Source organism: Salvelinus fontinalis, chromosome 2 (assembly GCF_029448725.1).
Source record: "Salvelinus fontinalis isolate EN_2023a chromosome 2, ASM2944872v1, whole genome shotgun sequence".
NCBI lineage: Eukaryota > Metazoa > Chordata > Actinopteri > Salmoniformes > Salmonidae > Salvelinus > Salvelinus fontinalis.
Genome location: NC_074666.1, coordinates 24,638,075 through 24,658,922, shown reverse-complemented (window position 1 = coordinate 24,658,922; position 20,848 = coordinate 24,638,075). Strand labels below are relative to the sequence as shown.

The 20,848-nt window shown below is 44.6% G+C and overlaps 1 protein-coding gene and 1 pseudogene across 1 annotated transcript in view; one reads left to right on the top strand and one right to left on the bottom strand.

The window, feature by feature from the left end:
* Window positions 1-11,311, top strand: part of LOC129815222 (F-box and WD repeat domain-containing 11-B-like) — a 36,388-nt gene extending 25,077 nt beyond the window's left edge. Inside the window, exons 9-13 of the mRNA XM_055868812.1 lie at window positions 5,358-5,476; window positions 5,629-5,739; window positions 9,161-9,239; window positions 9,331-9,495; window positions 10,366-11,311. Coding sequence (XP_055724787.1) covers window positions 5,358-5,476; window positions 5,629-5,739; window positions 9,161-9,239; window positions 9,331-9,492 — 471 coding nt within the window. The 3' untranslated portion in view covers window positions 9,493-9,495; window positions 10,366-11,311. The remainder of the gene's footprint in view (window positions 1-5,357; window positions 5,477-5,628; window positions 5,740-9,160; window positions 9,240-9,330; window positions 9,496-10,365) is intronic.
* Window positions 11,312-14,648: 3,337 nt separating this feature from the next.
* LOC129868703 (fibroblast growth factor 18-like) lies at window positions 14,649-20,231 on the bottom strand (annotated as a pseudogene).
* Window positions 20,232-20,848: the final 617 nt, after the last annotated feature.

The following is a 20,848-nucleotide window of genomic DNA, read 5'->3' as shown; positions in this document are numbered from 1 at the left end:
ACACAAAAGACAAATTTCCTTTATATAAAAATCCCCATAACATGAACATTAAATGAAAGAAACCGGTATTCAAGGCACCATCAGTAGCCTATATTTTCTATTTTAGCAAAAGTGGGCTAAATTTACTTCAAAGAAAAAAACAATAATAGCAATTTTCTATCATCCACTCAACTGAAATATTTTTAAAATATAATTGGATTGAAATACAATAAAATAAAGTGCAAAAATCTATTAATCAAAAACAACACTTTGTTTAAGGAGAAGTAACATGCAGTGAAAACAAATATTAAACTTGAACTTTTAAACTTGAACTGAGTAAAAACTCTAAATATGTGATTGCACAGTAATGTTCACTTGTTTGAGGTTGAGGGTGATACTTGGTGGTGTCCCATCTTTTCCACAAGTTCATCAATGTTCGGGGTAAGGCTCTGAGCTGAGGAAATCCTCAGAATTGAGTGGAAGTGTTCAGCAGTAAGTCGACTTCTGTGTGATGTTTTGTTCAGGTTCATCAAAGAAAACAGTTGTTCACACAGGTATGTGCTGCCAAACATAGACAACGTTTGAGCAGCCTGGATGCGCAGCTGGGGCATTGTGTCGGGGAGGAAACGGGCGAACTCCGCAGCACCCACTGCCGCATATTTTGCCCTCAGTGCATCATTGCATTGGAGGTCAATCAACTCCATTTGGAGGTTTGGTGGTGAGCTTTCCACGTCAACAGCAAATGGGTTACCGAGCAGTTCCAACCTGCTTTTTTGTGCTTCAAAGTCAGCAAATCGGCGTCGAAAGTCAGCGGCAAGCATACCTATTTTATCAGCCAACTGTGCGCTCGGGAACGCACTGGTAGAGAGCTTCTCTTTCATGGTCTGGCAGCTGGGAAAGTGGCTCAAATTTTCTTTCCGCATCTGCGTCTCCCACAGAGTCAGTTTGGTTTTAAATGCCTTCACTGTACTGTACATATCAGAGATGACATGATCCCGACCCTGCAGCTGCAAGTTCATTGCATTCAGATGACTCGTAATGTCACACAGAAAAGCCATTTCACACAGAAACATTTCGTCTCGGAGTTGTGTTGTGTCTTTCCCTTTGCTGTCCAAGAACAGACAAATCTCCTCACGAAGCTCGAAACATCTTTGAAGCACCTTTCCCTGGCTTAGCCATCGCACCTCTGTGTGATAAGGCAAATCACCATGCTCCGTTTCTAACTCCGTCAGAAATGCCTTGAACTGGCGGTGATTCAAACCTTTGGCTCTGATAAAGTTAACTGTGTGCGTGATGATGCTCATTACATGCTCCATTTTCAAGGCTTTACCGCACAACGCTTCCTGGTGTATGATACAATGATAAGCTGTCAGCTCACCTGTCGCGTTTTCCTCTTGCATCTTTTCCCGTATCTTCGCCACCAGTCCGCTCCTGTGTCCACACATCGCAGGTGCTCCGTCGGTTGTCAAACCCACGAGTTTTTCCCAAGGCAGCTCCATCTCATTTACACATCTTGACACCTCTTCATACACCTCTTCATACAAATCATGCCCCGTAGTTGTGCCATGCATAGGACGTAAAGCCAAAAACTCCTCTGTCACGCTTAGGCTGGAGTCCACTCCGCGGATGAAAATTGACAACTGGGCAATGTCAGAAATGTCGGTGCTCTCATCCACAGCCAAGGAATATGCAATGAAATCTTTTCCCTTTTTCACAAGCTGCTCTTTTAGATTGATGGACAACTGGTCTACTCTCTCGGCAATGGTGTTTCTGCTCAGACTCACATTTAAAAAGAGTTGCCTTTTTTCTGGGCAAACTTCGTCACAAACTTTAATCGTGCAGTTTTTGATGAAATCCCCCTCCGTAAATGGCCGGGCTGATTTAGCGATCTCTTCTGCCAAAATAAAACTGGCCTTGACAGCAGCCTGGCCTTGTGATTTGGCTTTTTTGAACAGAGCCTGTCGAGATTTGAGACCTCGTTTTAATTCCTCTGCCTTTTGTAGCCTTTGTTCCATGTCCATATTCTTGTTTTTGTCCGCGTGTTTCGTTTCATAATGTCGTCTCAGATTATACTCTTTCAGTACCGCCACACTTTCTCCACACAGAAGACACACAGGTTTTCCAGCTACCTCCGTGAACATATACTCCGACTCCCACCTTGTTTGAAACCCCCGGTTCTCAGTGTCCACCTTCCGTTTTGCCATTTTTGATGGGTATCTGAAAGTTAATTTTACTGTGATGCTGACGACTGCTGTGCCAATAAATATTGAAATGAAGCAGCCTACTGCTCGGTGCGTCACCGTTGCATTGTGGGAAATGTAGTATTGGTGCGTGTAAAAGATCTGCGGGCTGCCGGCTTGCTGCGGTCTGCGGGCCGGTTCTATCAAGATCATCCCAGGGGCCGTAAAAAACCTTCTCGCGGGCCGGATGTGGCCCGCGGGCCTTGACTCTGACATATGTGATCTAGTGGAACCCATAGGAACTGCAATCTGGGAGCTATTTTTTTTGTATATCCCATAGGCTTGCATTGAAAAGGACTGTGACCTAAAAAAAGAAAAAAATAATAATAATCTGGATGGATGGATTTTCCTCGGTTTTCACCAGCCATATCAGTTCTGTTATACTCGCATACATTATTTTAACAGTTTTAGAAACTTCAGTGTTTTCTATCCAATTCTACCAATTATATGCATATCCTAACTTCTGGGCCTGAGTAACAGTCAGTTTACTTTGGGCACATCGGTCATCCGGAAATTCCGGATACTGCCGCCTAGCCTTAAGAAGAAGAATTACATTTTGGGGGGAAAAAGCCACTCTGCTCCATTCATTGAATCAGATGGCTCATTCATCACAAATCCCACTGATATTGCAAACTACTTTAATGACTTTCATTGGCATGATAAGCAAAGTTAGGGATGACATGCCAGCAACAAACGCTGACACTACAAATCCTAAGTATATCGAACCAAATTATGAAGGACAAGAGTTGTACTTTTGAATTCTGTAAAGTCAGTGTTGAAAAGGGGAAAATTGTTGTCTATCATCAATGACAAGCCACTGGGGTCTGACAATCTGGATGGAAAATTACTGAGGATAATAGCAGATGATATTGCCACTCCTATTTGCCACATCTTCAATTTAAGCCTACTAGAGAGCGTGTAACCTCAGGGGAAGCTGAAGTCATTCCGCTACCCAAGAATAGTAAAGCACCCTTTACTGGCTCAAATAGCCGACCAATCAGCCTGTTACTAACCCTTACTAACTTCTGGCGGAAAAATGTGTTTGACCAGATACAATGCTATTTTACAGTAAACAAATTGACAACAGAATTTCAGCATGCTTATAGGTAAGGACACAAAACAAGCACAGCACTTACACAAATTACTGATGATTGGCTGAGAGAAATTGACAAAATGATTGTGGGGGCTGTCTTGTTAGACTTCAGTGCAGCTTTTGACTCTATAAATCATAATCTGCTGCTAGAAAAACTTGTTATGGCTTTACACCACCTGCTAGAATGTGGGTAAAGAGTTACTTGTCTAAAAGAACAGAGGGTGTTCTTTAATGGAAGCCTCTGAAATATAATCCAGTTAGAATCAGGAATTCCCCAGGGTAGCTGTTTAGTAAAGCCTATGTATGCGACTCAACACTATACACGCTACTACAGCGCCTGAAATGACTGCAATACTCAACAAACAGTTAGTTTGAGTGGGTGGCAAGGATTAAGTTAGCCCTAAATATTTCTAAAACTAAAAGCATTGTATTTGGAACCAAACACTCACTAAACCCTGAACCTCAACTAAATCTTGTAATAAATAATGTGGATATTGAGCAAGTTGAGATGACTAAACTGTTTGGAGTAACCCTAGATGGTAAACTGCCATGGTCAAAACATATTCATGCAGAATTAGCTAAGATTGGGAGAAGTCTGTCTAATAATGCCATGCGCTGCCTTAACAAGGCAGGTCCTACAGGCCCTAGTTTTGTCGCACCTTGACTACTGTTCAGTTGTGTGGTGAGGTGCCAAAAAAAAAGGGCTTAGGAAAATTGCAAATGGTTCAGGACAGGGCAGCACGGCTGTACACAGAGAGCTAATATTAATAATATTCATGTCAATCTCTCCTGGCTGAAAGTGGAGGAGAGATTGACTTCATTGCTATTTTTATTTATGAGAGGTATTGATGTTGAATGCACCGAGCTGTCTGTCTAAACTACTGGTACACAGCTCAGACACCCATGCGTACCCCACGAGACATGCCACCAGAGGTCACTTCAGTCCCCAAGTCCAGAAGAGACTGTGGGAGGCACACATTACTACATAGAGCCATGACTACATGGAACTCTATTCCACATCAAGTAACTGACACAAGCAGTAAAATTAGAATTAGAAAACAGATTAAAAAACACCTTATGGAACAGCAGGGACTTTGAAGCAACACAAACATTGGCGCACACACACACACGGTAACATACGCACTATACATACACATGGATTTACTACTGTAGTCATGTGGTTGGGGCCTGAGGGCACACAGTGTGTTGTGAATGTATTTTTTTATTGTATAAACTGCCTTAATTTTGCTGGACTCCAGGAAGAGTAGCTATTGCTTTGGCAGCAGCTAATAGGGATCCATAATAAATACAAATGAGGACAAGAGACTTGCTTGGGCCAAGAAACACGTCTATAATTTGTTTTTCAACAGGACAATGACCCAACACACCTCCTGTCTAAGGGCTATATGACCAAGAAGGAGCATGATGGAGTGCTGCATCAGATGACCTGGCCTCCACAATCACCTGACCTCAACCCAATTGAGATGGTTTGGGATGAGTTGGACCGCAGAGGGATTGAAAAGCAGCCCACAAGTGCTCAGCATATGTGGGAACTCCTTCAAGACTGTTAACCAGCTTCACCTGGAATGCTTTTCTGAGTGCCAACAGTGTAAAGCTGTCATTAAGGCAAAAGGTGGCTACATTGAAGAATCTCAAATATAAAATCTATTTTGATTTTAACACTTTTGTTTTCTACATGATTCCACATGTTATTTCATAGTTTTGATGACTTCACTATTATTCTACAATATATAAATGAGTAAAAATAAAGAAAAGCCCTGGAATGAGTAGGTGTGTCCAAACTTTTGACTGGTGCTGTATATGTGTTTACATTAATGTGCTCATCCAGCAGCACGGTATCATTCTCTCTGACATGTGAGTGTGTGTCCAGACAGTGACTAGTACAGATGCATTCTAATGAAGGAAAACCAGAAGGATGAGGTTAAGAGATGTGAAGTTTGTCGACATGAAGGATTATGTCCTGTTTGTGTTGGCCCCATGGGGTTGTGTGTGTTCGCTCATGTTTTGCCTTGTCTCCCCTGCAGGTGTGGAGCACCAGCACGTGTGAGTTTGTTCGCACGCTGAACGGCCATAAGAGAGGCATTGCCTGTCTGCAGTACAGAGACCGACTAGTGGTCAGTGGCTCATCTGACAACACTATCCGGTGAGTGTATGTTTGTTCATGAGGGCGAAATCTGTCAGCTGTGTTGATACACTGGTCTATATTTATAGAACTGTAATCTGGAGTTGAACATAATTTGTCATGACTGTTCTCTCAAATGTTACTAAACTAAAACTGATTATTTTTCTCCTCAGGTTGTGGGATATTGAGTGCGGGGCATGTTTGCGCGTATTGGAAGGCCATGAAGAGTTGGTCCGCTGCATTCGATTCGACAACAAAAGGATCGTTAGTGGAGCCTACGATGGGTGAGAGGCTTTATCCCTTTGTGACAGGCGTTAGCCTGAGCTGATGTCTCACTAATGGAGATCTGACCCTGAATGGGTTTATTCCCTCACTCTAATCCTGCACTTGGCCATTGTTTATCCTTGTTATTCTCTCACTGCTAATCTGACTCTTGATCTCCCAATATCAATCCCAGTCTCGGCCAGTTAATCATAATAAATCCATTAGGCTGTTACTCAAACTCTTTAAAAGGCCAAAGGGATAACATAACTTCGTCTCAAGTCTATTGCTTACAGCTCATAAACTCAGCAAAAAAAGAAATGTCCTCTCACTGTCAACTGTGTTTATTTTCAGCAAATTTAACATGTGTAAATATTTGTATGAACATAACAAGATTCAACAACTGAAACATAAACTAAACAAGTTCCACAGACATGTGACTAACAGAAATGGAATAATGTATCCCTGAGCAAAGGGGTGGTCAAAATCAACAGTAACGGTCACTATCTGGTGTGGCCACCAGCTGCATTAAGTACTGCAGTGCATCTCCTCCTCACGGACTGCACCAGATTTGCTAGTTCTTGCTGTGAGATGTTACCACACTCTTCCACCAAGCCACCTGCAAGTTCCCGGACATTTCTGGGGGGAAATGGCCCTAGCCCTCACCCTCCGATCCAACAGGTCCCAGATGTGCTCAATGGGATTGAGATCCGGGCTCTTCGCTGGCCATGGCAGAACACTGACATTCCTGTCTTGCAGGAAATCACGCACAGAATGAGCAGTATGGCTGGTGGAATTGTCATGCTGGAGGGTCATGTCAGGATGAACCTGCAGGAGGGGACCACATGAGGGAGGAGGATGTCTTCCCTGTAACGCACAGCGTTGAGATTGCCTGCAATGACATCAATCTCAGTCGGATGATGCTGTGACACACTGCCCCAGACCATGACGGCCCCTCCACCTCCACATCGATCCCGCTTCAGAGTACAGGCCTCGGTGTAACGCTCATTCCTTCAACGATAAACGCGAACCCGACCATCACCCCTGGTGAGACAATACTGCGACTCATCAGAGAAGAGCACTTTTTGCCACTCCTGTCTGGTCCAGCAACGGTGGGTTTGTGGCCATAGGCGACTTGTTGCCGGTGATATCTGGTGAGGACCTGCCTTACAACAGGCCTACAAGCCCTCAGTCCAGCCTCGCTGACAGTGAGCACTGATGGAGGGATTGTGCGTTCCTGGTGTAACTCGGGCAGTTGTTGCCATCCTGTACCTCGGGCAGGTGTGATGTTCGGATGTAGCGATCCTGTGCAGGTGTTGTTACACGTGGTCTGCCACTGCGAGGACGATCAGCTGTCCGTCCTGTCTCCCTGTAGCGGTGTCTTAAGCATCTCACAGTGCGGACATTGCAATTTATTGACCTGGCCACATCTGCGTTCCTCATGCCTCCTTGCAGCATGCCTAAGGCACGTTCATGCAGATGAGCAGGAACCCTGGGCATCTTTCTTTTGGTGTTTTTCAGAGTCAGTAGAAAGGCCTCTTTAGTGTCCTAGGTTTTCATAACTGTGACCTTAATTGTCTACCGTCTGTAAGTGGTTAGTGTGTTAACGACCGTTCCACAGGTGCAAGTTCATTTTAATTGTCTATGGGTCATTGAACAAGCATAGGAAACAGTGTTAAACCCTTTACAATGGGTATCTGTGAAGTTATTTTGATTTTTACGAATTATCTTTGAAAGGCAGGGTCCTGAAAAAGGGATGTTTCTTTTTTTGGTGATTTTGTAAGCCTGCAATCTCAACCACTCAATGTTGGCCTTAGTAGGAGTGACCAGAACATTCTATGGGAGTGACCTACTGTGTAAAGTATGTCATTTAACTTTAGCAAATCGCACGACTGCAAGGCGTGGCTCTGTTCTTGTGGTGTGCTAATGCACGGGGAGGGTTAGGCATTGGCTTAATCTACCACAACACCTTTATCCCATCTCCCAGTTCTCTGTATTGGCAAACGAAGGCCAAGTTTGACTCGTTGGTCCACCAGACTCTTCGCATTTGGGCAGAGGTGTCTGGGAATGAAATTATGCACTGACAAGACTTGGGAGACTGTTGTTCAAATCAAATCTTATTTGTCACATACACATGGTTAGCAGATGTTAATGTGAGTGTAGCGAAATGCTTGTGCTTCTAGTTCCGACCATGCAGTAATATCTAACAAGGAATCTAACCTAACAATTTCACAACAACTACCTTATACAAGCAACTACCTTATACGCACAATCCCTCCACTACTGTCCCGTCGATGTGGATAGGGGGCTGCTCCCTCTGCTGTTTCCTGAAGTCCGTGATCATCTCCTTTTGTTTTGTTGCCGTTGAGTGTGAGGTTATTTTCCTGACACCACACTCCGAGGCCCCTCACCTCCTCGCTGTCGGCCGTCTCGTCGTTGTTGGTAATCAAGCCTACCACTGTAGTGTCGTCTGCAAACTTGATGATTGAGTTGGAGGCGTGCATGGCCACACAGTCATGGGTGAACAGGGAGTACAGGAGAGGGCTGAGAACGCACCCTTGTGGGGCCCCAGTGTTGAGGATCAGCGGGGTTGAGATGTTGTTACCTACCCTCACCACCTGGGGGCGGCTCGTCAGGAAGTCCAGGACCCAGTTGCACAGGGCGGGGTCGAGACCCAGGGTCTCGAGCTTGATGACGAGTTTGGAGAGTACTATGGTGTTAAATGCTGAGCTGTAGTTGATGAACAGCATTCTCACATAGGTATTCCTCTTGTCCAGATGGGTTAGGGCAGTGTGATTAAGATTGCGTCGTCTGTGGACCTATTGGGGCGTTAAGCAAATTGGAGTGGGTCTAGGGCACAGGTGTCAAACTCATTCCACGGGGGGCCGAGTGTCTGCGGGTTTTCGCTCCTCCCTTGTACTTGATTGATGAATTAACATCACTAATTAGTTAGGAACTCCCCACACCTGGTTGTCTAGGGCTTTATTGAAAGGAAAAACCAAAAACCTGCAGACACTAGGCCCTCCGTGGAATGAGTTTGACACCCCTGGTCCAGGGTGTCAGGTAAGGTAGAGGGGATATGGTCCTTGACTAGTCTCTCAAAGCACTTCATGATGACGGAAGTGAGTGCTACGCGGCGATAGTCATTTAGCTCAGTTACCTTAGCTTTCTTGGGAACACGAACAATGGTGGCCCTCTTGAAGCATGTGGGAACAGCAGACTGGGATAAGGCTTGATTGAATATGTCCGTAAACACACCAGCCAGCTGGTCTGCGCATGCTCTGAGGACGCGGCTGGGGATGCTGTCTGGGCCGGCAGCCTTGCGAAGATTAACACGTTTAAATGTTTTACTCACGTTGGCTGCAGTGAAGGAGAGCCCGCAGGTTTTGGTAGCGGGCCGTTCAAATTATGTTAAGATAGTATGTCTGTGTTCTTTCTTTGTAGTAAAATCAAAGTATGGGACCTGCAAGCTGCTCTGGACCCTCGTGCCCCTGCCAGCACCCTCTGTCTGCGCACACTGGTGGTGAGTCTAGCCTGGATCTAGAACATGGCAATTGTGGCAATGATTATAAGGATAGTTATTGTAGATGATACTGATGAATGTTGTTTTTCAGGAGCATTCTGGGCGTGTATTCCGACTACAGTTTGATGAGTTCCAGATCATCAGCAGTTCCCATGACGACACCATCCTCATCTGGGATTTCCTGAACGTGTCGACCAATGGACAGACTGAGGGCCGGTCGCCCTCTCGCACGTATACATACATCTCCAGATAGCAGGTATTCATGACTTGCACACATTCAGTTGAGTACACACCTGCATACACTCACTAGAACTAACACAAACTGGAGATGAAAACAAAACATTTTATTTTTATTTTTATAATCAAGATTTGGATCTGATTCAAAATGTGGCATTTCAATAGATGTCTAGTATGCACGCTTATGTCTTACTTTATTTGGCTGGATATGTTAAAAAATAATCAAAAATAATCTGAAATGTAATAGATTAATCTATTGGCCCTAGCAACCATCAACTAATCGATTTGTAAAAACTTGAACTCATCCAGAACACGCATGTTGTCCTACAGACATGTAAATGAAGTGACACACCAACAGGATCAATAGTGCAAATGGAGTGCACACGCAAAAAAATACAAGTTGCCTTTTCTGAGTCTTATTTGTTGAAACTCATCAATATGCCGTTGCCAGTAGCAGCAGGATGAACTGCAGATATTTCAGATGGGTGCGATGCAAGACGTAAAAAAATATCTGTGCATGATAGCTGTGGGTCCATACCAGCCTCTCAATTTGTATTATTTACGTAAAAGCCAATTTTATACTTGATCCGAAGAGGGGATCGGAGGCTTCGTATGGAGGGTGTGATGCAATTGCGGAACATGCAGAGACCAAAGCCTTTAAGGCTGCTCTATATTTCTGTTTACTTTATATGTTGCTGACTCTACCTTTTTAAGGCAGCCATCCTATTTATTCTATTGATCTTCAGTCTACAGCACTTGTTTGGGTAAGCTCTGCAGCTCATGTACAACTCCAAAATGTTTCGCTTGGTGGCGGGACTACTGACCTAAATCTAATACACCTACAAGAATACATGAATAGTGTGCTGAGTGTGTGCGTCTCTCTCTGCAGGGCAGGCCCGGTGGCGTGCGTGTGTGTGTCCGAGGACAGTCCTGATTGCCAAGTCAATGTGTCAGGGTCAGAGGTCAAGGAAAGGACCCACCCTCCCTTCCCCATTCCTCCATCATTCTTTTTGCACCATCTCTGTCGTCCTCCTGGTGTTCATGTGGAGGGGTCATCCATCCCCATTCGGCCATTCAGTGCTCAAACACACTTCCCCTTACCCCCCTGAAAATCACACAAACACACATACTCTCACACACAGAGCGGAGTCTATTAGGTCACACTCTAAGCCCCACCTCCCCTTACTCTGCTCCCTCAAGACAGAGGCCTGGACATGAAGGAATCTGAACTGAATAGCTGGAGGAGGGGGCTGGAGATGGCCTGTTAAAGATGCCCTGGGGTGGAAAAAAGAGGCGGTCCCGGGGCTCAACTCTTCTCATCCTGACTGAGTGACAGATACCTCAGGCCTGCCCCTTGGACCCAAGGACTGTATCAATATTGTTATTTTCTCATTTTGTTTGGTGGAAGAAAGAAAAAAGACTGGAAGAGAGAATGCTGACGTGTACATTACTTTACTGCATGGATGAATGATGGGACAACCGTGTGCTAGTGACCTATTTGTTTTTCTAACTTTTACTTTTTATTTGGGACTTTTAATTTAGCTTTCTTTGTTACATTGTACTAAGAATTGTAGTTTCTCTTTCCAAACCCCTCTCAAATTAACCCTCTCATATCCCTAGTTCTCTACCTTGCGTCCCTCTTTCACTTTCTCTCCCTGTCTTGTTCTGTCCTCTTGCTGTCTGCCTGTCTAGGTTCTGAATGACCCCTAACTGAGCGGAAATTAGTTGTAAACAGCATTGTCTCGTCTAAAATGGTGTTGTATATTGAAATGATTTTTTTAAAGAAAGAAAAACCATTAATACAAATAAAGTACTTGACTGTGAAGGAGTGTAAACCAGCGTGTATGAGCAGTGTTTGTTCAATATCATGTAACTATGCCATCGGTACTGTATGTACAGACCAAACCACGACTCTGACCTCATTGTTAGTCTATTTAAAAGAATCCTGATAAAGTCCTGGTCTGAGAATGACTGAAGCAGGACTTGTTGTGTGTAGCATTTGAGTTTAATGAGTGTGCCTCTGGAAATTGGCCAGAAATTAGTGAATTGAGGATATATTTTATTAACTCTGAATTGGTGTGTGTAGTGCAGTGTTTCCCAAACTCGGTCCTGGGGACCCAGGGGGTGCACGTTTTGGTTTTTGCCCTAGCGCTACACCTCTGATTTTAAGTAAAGCTTTTAGATGAGTTGATTATTTGAATTGGCTGTGTAGTGCTAGGGCAAAAAACGAAACGTGCACCCCTTGGTATCCCCAGGACCGAGTTTGGGAAACACTGGTGTAGTGTATCGAGGGGAAAATCATGGGTTAGTCTGCAGACGGGGAATTCTGGAGCACAAAGGTGATCAGGAATGCACTGGAACCCACTTTCCTCTACACATCCAGCCCATTCTCTGCCTTGCACACATTGAGGTGGTTCGATTAATCTCGCCCGGGCGTGTTTTCTCACATGCAAAACTTTTGAGCTTTATCTGCCATTGAAAACTAGTTAAATTCAAACATAAATTTTATGGAAAATAAATGTATGTTTCTAGACGATGCACCATGCTGACCGAGTGGCACAGATTACTGTTCCATTTGAGAAGGGAGCCCCCCCCGCCCCACTTTCGCCCAATGACGTAACGGCCTTAGCCTGTTGCTCCGCATAATCGAATCCTCCCATTCTCTCAAGGAAATGTTCTAGTCAATTGCATATTAGAATGCATTCAACTGAAATTGGTCTTCTGCATTTATCACGACCCCTCAGAGGTGCAGTGGGCTGCCTTAATGTCATCGGCGCCCAGGGAGCAGTTGTTGGGGGTAAACTGCCTTGCTCAAGGGCAGAACGTCAGAGTTTTCCACCTTGGGAATTCGAACCAGTGATCTTTCGGTTACTGGCCCAATGCTCTTAACCACTAAGCTACCTGCCACAATGAGAGGCTGTACCTCTTGCCCCTCCCTCCTCAGTACTACAGGGCAGAAATGGAAGAGAACACAAGGGGGGTGGAATAAGTAGACCAGAGCAGGCTGTTTATTGGGCAGTTTCACACTGAAAAAAAATCCTGTCTAAATGGGACGTTCCCTCTCGCGTGAGCATGCCAGAGATTATGGAGGAACTGTGAGCGAGGGAACACTCACTTACACAGACACGAACCGTGATCATTTATACAACATCTTTTATCCACCATATTTGCCACAGGGCACACATGCCTGTGAGTCCCAGCTGCAGGAAATTATCATGATTATGGATGTGGCCCTCAATGAGGCCACCATCCAGTTATGGAAGGCTGCACTGCTCACAAGTAGATACATCTATAACACACTAATATGTTAGTGTGTAGGTACTCTGTTTAAGCTCATTTCCCATTTATCAAGACTTTAGTAGTTGTGTACTAACCTGATCACCATTGATTCTATGTATTGGCAGGTGCATCCCATCCGAGAAAGTCTCCATAGGCTCAGCTTGTTTTCCAAAGGAAGAATCAATTGACTTAATCCTGTGGTTTGGCACATATTCTGTGTTCCGTGCAGATGCTCCCAGTGACCACCAAATGGAACTTGTACACTTTTTTATTTGTATGGAACACAGCAGCAATGACTCCGAGCATGGTGCCAGCAATGTCTAGGTTATGAGTTGTCCGCGGACCAATTTCAATTATTTTTGGGGGGGAACTCAGGTCGGGGCTCCACTTACTGTTGAGAGATAGAATACACAAGGTGCAATCTAGAAATTTGGTTGTGCATCAGCAGTCACTCAATTAGCCCACGTCAGCTAAATGTTTTTAGATTGCTGGCAGCTAGACTGGTAAATTAGTCTAAACTAGTAAGCATGGTCGAACTACTGACCGGGGTGGGGCCTATTGATTATCAGATATAATTAAAAACTGCAAACATTTGCCTCTGCCCCATGACAAAATGAGTAGAATTGCATGAAATGAGTTATAAAAATGCCAAATGTTCTCTGCATCATGGCAAAATGTGTAGAATTGCAGCAAACTTGCTTTAAACCGGCAACATTTTCTCTACTCCCCATGGCAAAATGTGTAGAATTGCAGGAAATTAATTTTAAAAACTTAAAATGTTTTCTCTGTGATGAGGTGGGCCACTAAAATGTCTTGCTCGCAAGCTGGGGTGTATGGATGTGGGTACGCAGATCCACAAGCCACTGCGGCCCCTCATGATGAGATCTGTTTTTGTGTGGCCCCCACCCCCATCAAAGTTGACCATCCCTGACATAGACTGACCAGGTGAAAGCTTTGATCCCTTATTGATGTCACTTGTTAAATCCACTTCCATTGGTGTAGATGAAGGGGAGGAGACGGGTTTAATAAGGCTTTTTAGGCCTTGAGACAATTGAGACATGGATTGTGTATGTGTGTCAAGAACTGCAACGCTGCTGGGTTTTTCACGCTCAACAGTTTCCCGTGTGTATCAAGAATGGTCCACCACCCAAATGACGTCCAGCCAACTTGACACAACTGTGGGAAGCATTGGAGTCAACATGAGCCAGCATCTCTGTGGAACGTATTCGATACCTTGTGAAGTCCATGCCCCGATGAATTGAGGCTGTTCTGAGGGCAAAGGGGAGTGCAACTCAATATTAGGAAGTTGTTCCTAATGTTTTGTTCACTCAGTGTATGTATTCAATTAAGGCAATACCATTGGTATAAAACAGCTGTCATACCATCAAGTTGAATAAATAATTGTAATAACGATAACGATTGTAATAAAATCCATTATATAATTTTTCAATTTCTTAAATATTTTCCAATGAGTCAAACTGAAGATATTGTACTAACTACGTTACAGCAGCTTTCTGTATTGAGTGAATAGGCAGCAACAGTAGTTCCGGAATCAAATATGAAGAGAAACATACAAGAAATGTCTTGGGAAACCATGACTGACCCTCTGTGTTGGCTACACATTATAGTCCAGTCGTCTTTGGTGGTTCTTGTGTTTGTTACTGAAAGGTTGACCATTCATCTTTGGGATGTTCAAAACATGAATATTTGGTATTGAACTCCATGGTTCAGTTGTCTTTAGGATGTTCAAAACATGAATATTTGGTATTGAACTCCATGGGTCAGTTGTCTTTAGGATGTTCAAAACATGAATATTTGGTATTGAACTCCATGGGTCAGTTGTCTTTAGGATGTTCAAAACATGAATATTTGGTATTGAACTCCATGGGTCAGTTGTCTTTAGGATGTTCAAAACATGAATATTTGGTATTGAACTCCATGGGTCAGTTGTCTTTAGGATGTTCAAAACATGAATATTTGGTATTGAACTCTGGTTCAGTCGTCTTTGGTAGCACATCTTTAACCCCTGTCGTAGCAAACAGTGAATTTAGCTATCTTCTGTAGCCTAACTAGAATGGTTGGCACTGTAAATTGTAATTCAACAGACTTTGAAACAACATTGTGTCTTTGGAATGGGGAGGAAAAAGGCAAGGCCATTTTTCCCTGGTCACTTCCACAGCACCAACCACTGACATCATGTGGTCAGATTGTTTAATTCCAAGTCTTTTGAAGTACATTCTGTATACACCAATAAGCTCTTTACCTGGGCTCAGCCAAGCAAACTAACATTCTATTCACTGGGGGAAGGACAGTTGACTATCTAGGTGCTGTAGTTGCTGTTGGTCGGGTCCCTCTCACTCTCTTTTTCCTCTTGCTGACTGGTGAAGCGGAAGGGCTGCAGGTCGGGCTGCTCCCCGGGGGGCAGGCGCTTCATGAAGTGAACGTCCTGCTGGTTGGGCAGTGTCTGAGGGCCTCTCCTGGGACGTCCCCTCTTGGTGAAGCCCACGTACCATCCCGTATAGCATGCTGACCTCAGAGCTGTGTAGTGGTTCTCCAATACCATCTCAATGAAGACACAGTCTGCACTGCGATTACTAGCCTTCTGGGAGACACACATACATGATCATGTCAATACAAGATGAAAGTGAATAACTCCAGGTTAAACTCCACATTGAAAGGAAAGTATAGCGAGAGTCAGAATAAAAATTGTGTTTGTCTCACCTTCCCCACAAGCTTGCCTCGATGGTTCATGCACAGGTAGAAGTTGGTTTCTTTACCACGGATTCTCACCTGACTTCCAAAGGTATCAGCCTCCACAACAAGCTGGGCTTGGAAGGAGACGGAGGCCCAAAAAGACAGATTGTAAGAGGGCATAGAAATTGAGAATATACTGTAGGACGGGATGGGGGGATTGTTAAATGCAATTAGATCATTGATGTAGCCCAACAACATAATGCAGAGGTCAAACCCAATCAATAACATACATTCCTTCTCTATCTCCCTCTCACTACCTACCCCAAACCCCATCGATCCCCCTCCAACAAAGCAACAAAGCAGGGTAAATGGAAAACCGATGACCTTATCAATGGCGTTTAGTGAGACTGAGTCTAACACAGAGAAACTGCTGCTCCATCTTTTTCCTCTTTCTATTTCTCATGTTAGGGTCTGTTAATCAAATCAAATTGTATTTGTCACATGCGCCGAATACAACAGGTATTCACCTTACAGTGAAATGCTTACTTACAAGCCCTTAACCAACAATGCAGTTTTAAGAAAATACCAACAAAAACAAAAGTAAGAGATAAGAATAACAAATAATTAAAAATAAGAGTTAAATAAAAATTGTGAGGCTATATACAGGGGGTACCGGTGTCGAGGTAATTGAGGTAATATGTACATGTAGGTAGAGGTATTAAAGTGACTATGCATAGATAATAACTGAGCAGTAGCAGCAGTAGTAGCAGCATTGAAGAGGAGGGGGGCCAATGCAAGTAGTCTGGGTAACCATTTGATTAGCTGTTCAGGAGTCTTATGGCTTGTGGGTAGAAGCTGCTTAGAAGCCTCTTGGACCTAGACTTGGTGCTCCGGTACCACTTTCCGTGCTGTCATCAGTAGCCAAAGGGCTTGTCTGTCCATTTGATAGTTTATGAATTTGAGGGCCATGTACTGTAGGTATGATAACATACAGGGAATTACTGTTTGGTTCTAGCTGATTCTGATTTGTATTGGAGTGTTCTGTATATTCATGTGAATGTTAAATACACTGCTCAAAAAAATAAAGGGAACACTTAAACAACACAATGTAACTCCAAGTCAATCACACTTCTGTGAAATCAAACTGTCCACTTAGGAAGCAACACTGATTGACAATAAATTTCACATGCTGTTGTGCAAATGGAATAGACAAAAGGTGGAAATTATAGGCAATTAGCAAGACACCTCCAAAAAAGGAGTGATTCTGCAGGTGGTGACCACAGACCACTTCTCAGTTCCTATGCTTCCTGGCTGATGTTTTGGTCACTTTTGAATGGTGGCGGTGCTCTCACGCTAGTGGTAGCATGAGACGGAGTCTACAACCCACACAAGTGGCTCAGGTAGTGCAGTTCATCCAGGATGGCACATCAATGCGAGCTGTGGCAAAAAGGTTTGCTGTGTCTGTCAGCGTAGTGTCCAGAGCATGGAGGCGCTACCAGGAGACAGGCCAGTACATCAGGAGACGTGGAGGAGGCCGTAGGAGGGCAACAACTCAGCAGCAGGACCGCTACCTCCGCCTTTGTGCAAGGAGGTGCACAGCCAGCGCCCTGCAAAATGACCTCCAGCAGGCCACAAATGTGCATGTGTCTGCTCAAACGGTCAGAAACAGACTCCATGAGGGTGGTATGAGGGCCCGACGTCCACAGGTGGGGGTTGTGCTTAAAGCCCAACACCGTGCAGGACGTTTGGCATTTGCCAGAGAACACCAAGATTGGCAAATTCGCCACTGGCGCCCTGTGCTCTTCACAGATGAAAGCAGGTTCACACTGAGCACATGAGCACATGTGACAGATGTGACAGAGTCTGGAGACGCCGTGGAGAACGTTCTGCTGCCTGCAACATCCTCCAGCATGACCGGTTTGGCGATGGGTCAGTCATGGTGTGGGGTGGCATTTCTTTGTGGGGCCGCACAGCCCTCCATGTGCTCGCCAGAGGTAGCCTGACTGCATATAGGTACCGAGATGAGATCCTCAGACCCCTTGTGAGACCATATGCTGACACATGCACATTTGTGGCCTACTGGAGGTCATTTTGCAGGGCTCTGGCAGTGCACCTCCTTGCACAAAGGCGGAGGTAACGGTCCTGCTGCTGGGTTGTTGCCCTCCTACGGCCTCCTCCACGTCTCCTGATGTACTGGCCTGTCTCCTGGTAGCGCCTCCATGCTCTGGACACTACGCTGACAGACACAGCAAACCTTTTTGCCACAGCTCCCATTGATGTGCCATCCTGGATGAACTGCGCTACCTGAGCCACTTGTGTGGGTTGTAGACTCCGTCTCATGCTACCACTAGAGTGAGAGCACCGCCAGCATTCAAAAGTGACCAAAACATCAGCCAGGAAGCATAGGAACTGAGAAGTGGTCTGTGGTCACCACCTGCAGAATCACTCCTTTTTTGGGGGTGTCTTGCTAATTGCCTATAATTTCCACCTTTTGTCTATTCCATTTGCGCAACAGCATGTGAAATTTATTGTCAATCAGTGTTGCTTCCTAAGTGGACAGTTTGATTTCACAGAAGTGTGATTGACTTGGAGTTACAGTGTGTTGTTTAAGTGTTGCCTTTATTTTTTGGAGCAGTGTATGTTAATAGGAAGTACACTCCTAGGAGAAAAAAAATGGTGCTATCTAAAAGGGTTCTTCGGCTGTCCACATAGGAAAACCCTTAGAAGAACCCTTTTTGGTTCCAGGTAGAACCTTTTTGGGCTCCATGTAAGAACTCTTTCCACAGAGGGTTCTACATGGAACTACTCCTATGGGGAAAGCCGAAGAACCCTTTTTTCTAAGAGTCAACTATTATATCTCACCATATTTATCCCCATCGTCTCCCTTGGCACTGATTCTCCTTCCCATCACCTGCACGTGTTTGCCGCTTGTCCTGCTGTACAGCTGGTACACTCTGTGCTGCCGACGGCTCATGGCGTCTCGACCTCGTGTCTGATTCTCCACGTATACGCTGAAATTAACATTGTCCACAGCTAAGACCTGTACCACCAAAAAACATACAGGCATGTGGTTAGAATGAGAGACTTTATCCAGAATTGGATATAAAAAAAACTAAAGGGATACAATTCTATACACACATTTACCTGCAGGGGGTTGCAGACCACCAGTAAAGCCTGGACAGATCTGAGAGAAGGGGAGAATGGATCTGCCTTGAGATTACATGTGGTATTTTTCATCCCAAATGAATACAAAAGCAGTCTGGCTGCCATGGCCCTGCCTCTTTTCTGCCTCCACCACCAATTTTAAACCAGTCTCTATGCCTCACCAAAAAATATTTTTTAGATGAAACCCTCACAACAAGAGACAGTGGCCATGCTGTCTCTCTCTAGGGACGGCTGCTGAGCTCAGCTCATATCTATGGTGAGCTAACAGGATATCAATATTCATTAATCCATCCAGCAATCTATCTAAGCACTTCAAGTTCTTATCCTTCTCCGGCACACACAGCACATGCATAGATACATAGATTGCAATACAATGCTGAACTCCATCTTAAAATAGAGGGGGGAGAGCAGGAGAAACGTTACCAGTAGAGTGTTGTTTCAGCTTCCCAGTACCGTCTGGCTGTGTGCTCATTAGGAGACCCCTATACCCCCTGTGCTGTCCAGATGCCTGGAACACAGCCTACAGCTGGTGCAAACTGCACACAGATGTCTGCTGCTCCACTTCTGCTCCTCATCTACTTTTGTTCTATCTCCGTGTTACCTCTAAAAACCTGACCTCTTCTCTGTTTGAGAAGTGGAGAGTAAGGTTGAGAGATACATGACCAAAATGGGGTTGACAGGGGCACTTTACAGAGGGAAACGGGATCGTTTTTAACAGTAAATGGAAGACTCGTTAACGAGTCTGATAGAATTGCTTTATGCTTGGTTAAAGCGGATTGGTGCCCAAATTTGGGGAAGAGGTAGTTACTGATTATCCACTTAACTAATCACAATCCTGTCAAACACCCAGTCGAAGGCACTAATAAGGTAGAGTCATACTGTATTCCTCTTGTTAATTCATAACCTGTTAGCAGACCTTTTGTCAGTGACAAACGGCTGGTCTTTCAGTCTGGGGAGAATAAAAAGAGGTTATGGGACATGGTTGAGTGACCAGAGGAGCAATGCTGCAGGAGCTGACATGATAGTTTTATAGGCTGTATGACCATGTGGAACAGCCTCAGAGGAATTGCACAGATAAAAAACACAAGATTTCACCACCACATGATATTGGAAAAACAGAAGCATGCATGTGCAATTTCTATACCATAGTTGGCTGTCCAGATATTTTTTTTTTATTAATCAAATGTCTAAAGGAGAACGTGGACGCTATCTAACGTGTCTAACACCACACCTGTTAACAGGTGCTGGAATGATAGTCGGAGCATGCATGAAGAGAAACACATGTGCACAGACACACATACACACACACCATTCATGTAACACGGGCTACTTGCACTCGTTTCACTCCAGAAAATCTTAAATTGCGCATCAAGGGTTACTGCGCATCAAGTGTTACTGCACATTTAACTTACAACACCACCAGTGTAGAGAGGAGGTAACTCATCTCTCATCCCGCGCAGTTACCCGTGCCAGGGAAAGTCGGGCACCGTCAGGATCTCTCAACTGGTACTGTCTGTAATCCGTTCGTTGGGGGAATGCAACAATTCCCGCGAGCATCAGCAGAGCACTCCGGGCACATCAGTTAGGATGCTGGCGGAGGGGAATGGGTTTTCTCTGGTATCTTGTAGCCAAAATGTGAGCGAATACGCGCAGTGTATGTTCCGTTTATCCAACACCTCAATTCACCGAAATCATGACAGGTGTTGGGCAAGATAGAACTGTTCGCAGGTTTGCCTTTTTTTTTACTTGATCTGTTTCTAAAACTAGGTCTACAATGTTTATATAAGAAACATTTAAAATATGCTTAATTATTCCCATTGTCCATTAGTTTCCCTTGTCTTCTTTAATTTCTTCTGTAGGCTTTATTAATTTTCTTTTTCCGATAATCTATGTCAATTGATCAGTTATAGTCGTTCAGGGAAACATCCATTCCCAGTGTTACGGAAAGTCTGTATTTAGAGAGTGAGTGTGGGGCATGAGTGGAGTAGCGGCGGGGAAGGGGTAGGCGATACGCGGCTCGTGTAATCCAAGTAATGATCTAGGTTGGTCCCACGGTAAACGAGACCGCTTGGCAGGGTCATAGAAATACCAAGTAGATCAAGGAGTCCACAAGCAAGGGCAATGCGAATTTCAGAGAACCCAGTGAGATAGCAGACTGTCCATTGATTGTGAGGGTGGGGTGAAAAGTGGTTTAGGCATCACACTGTGAACTGGACATCCTTTCCCCGCTAGAC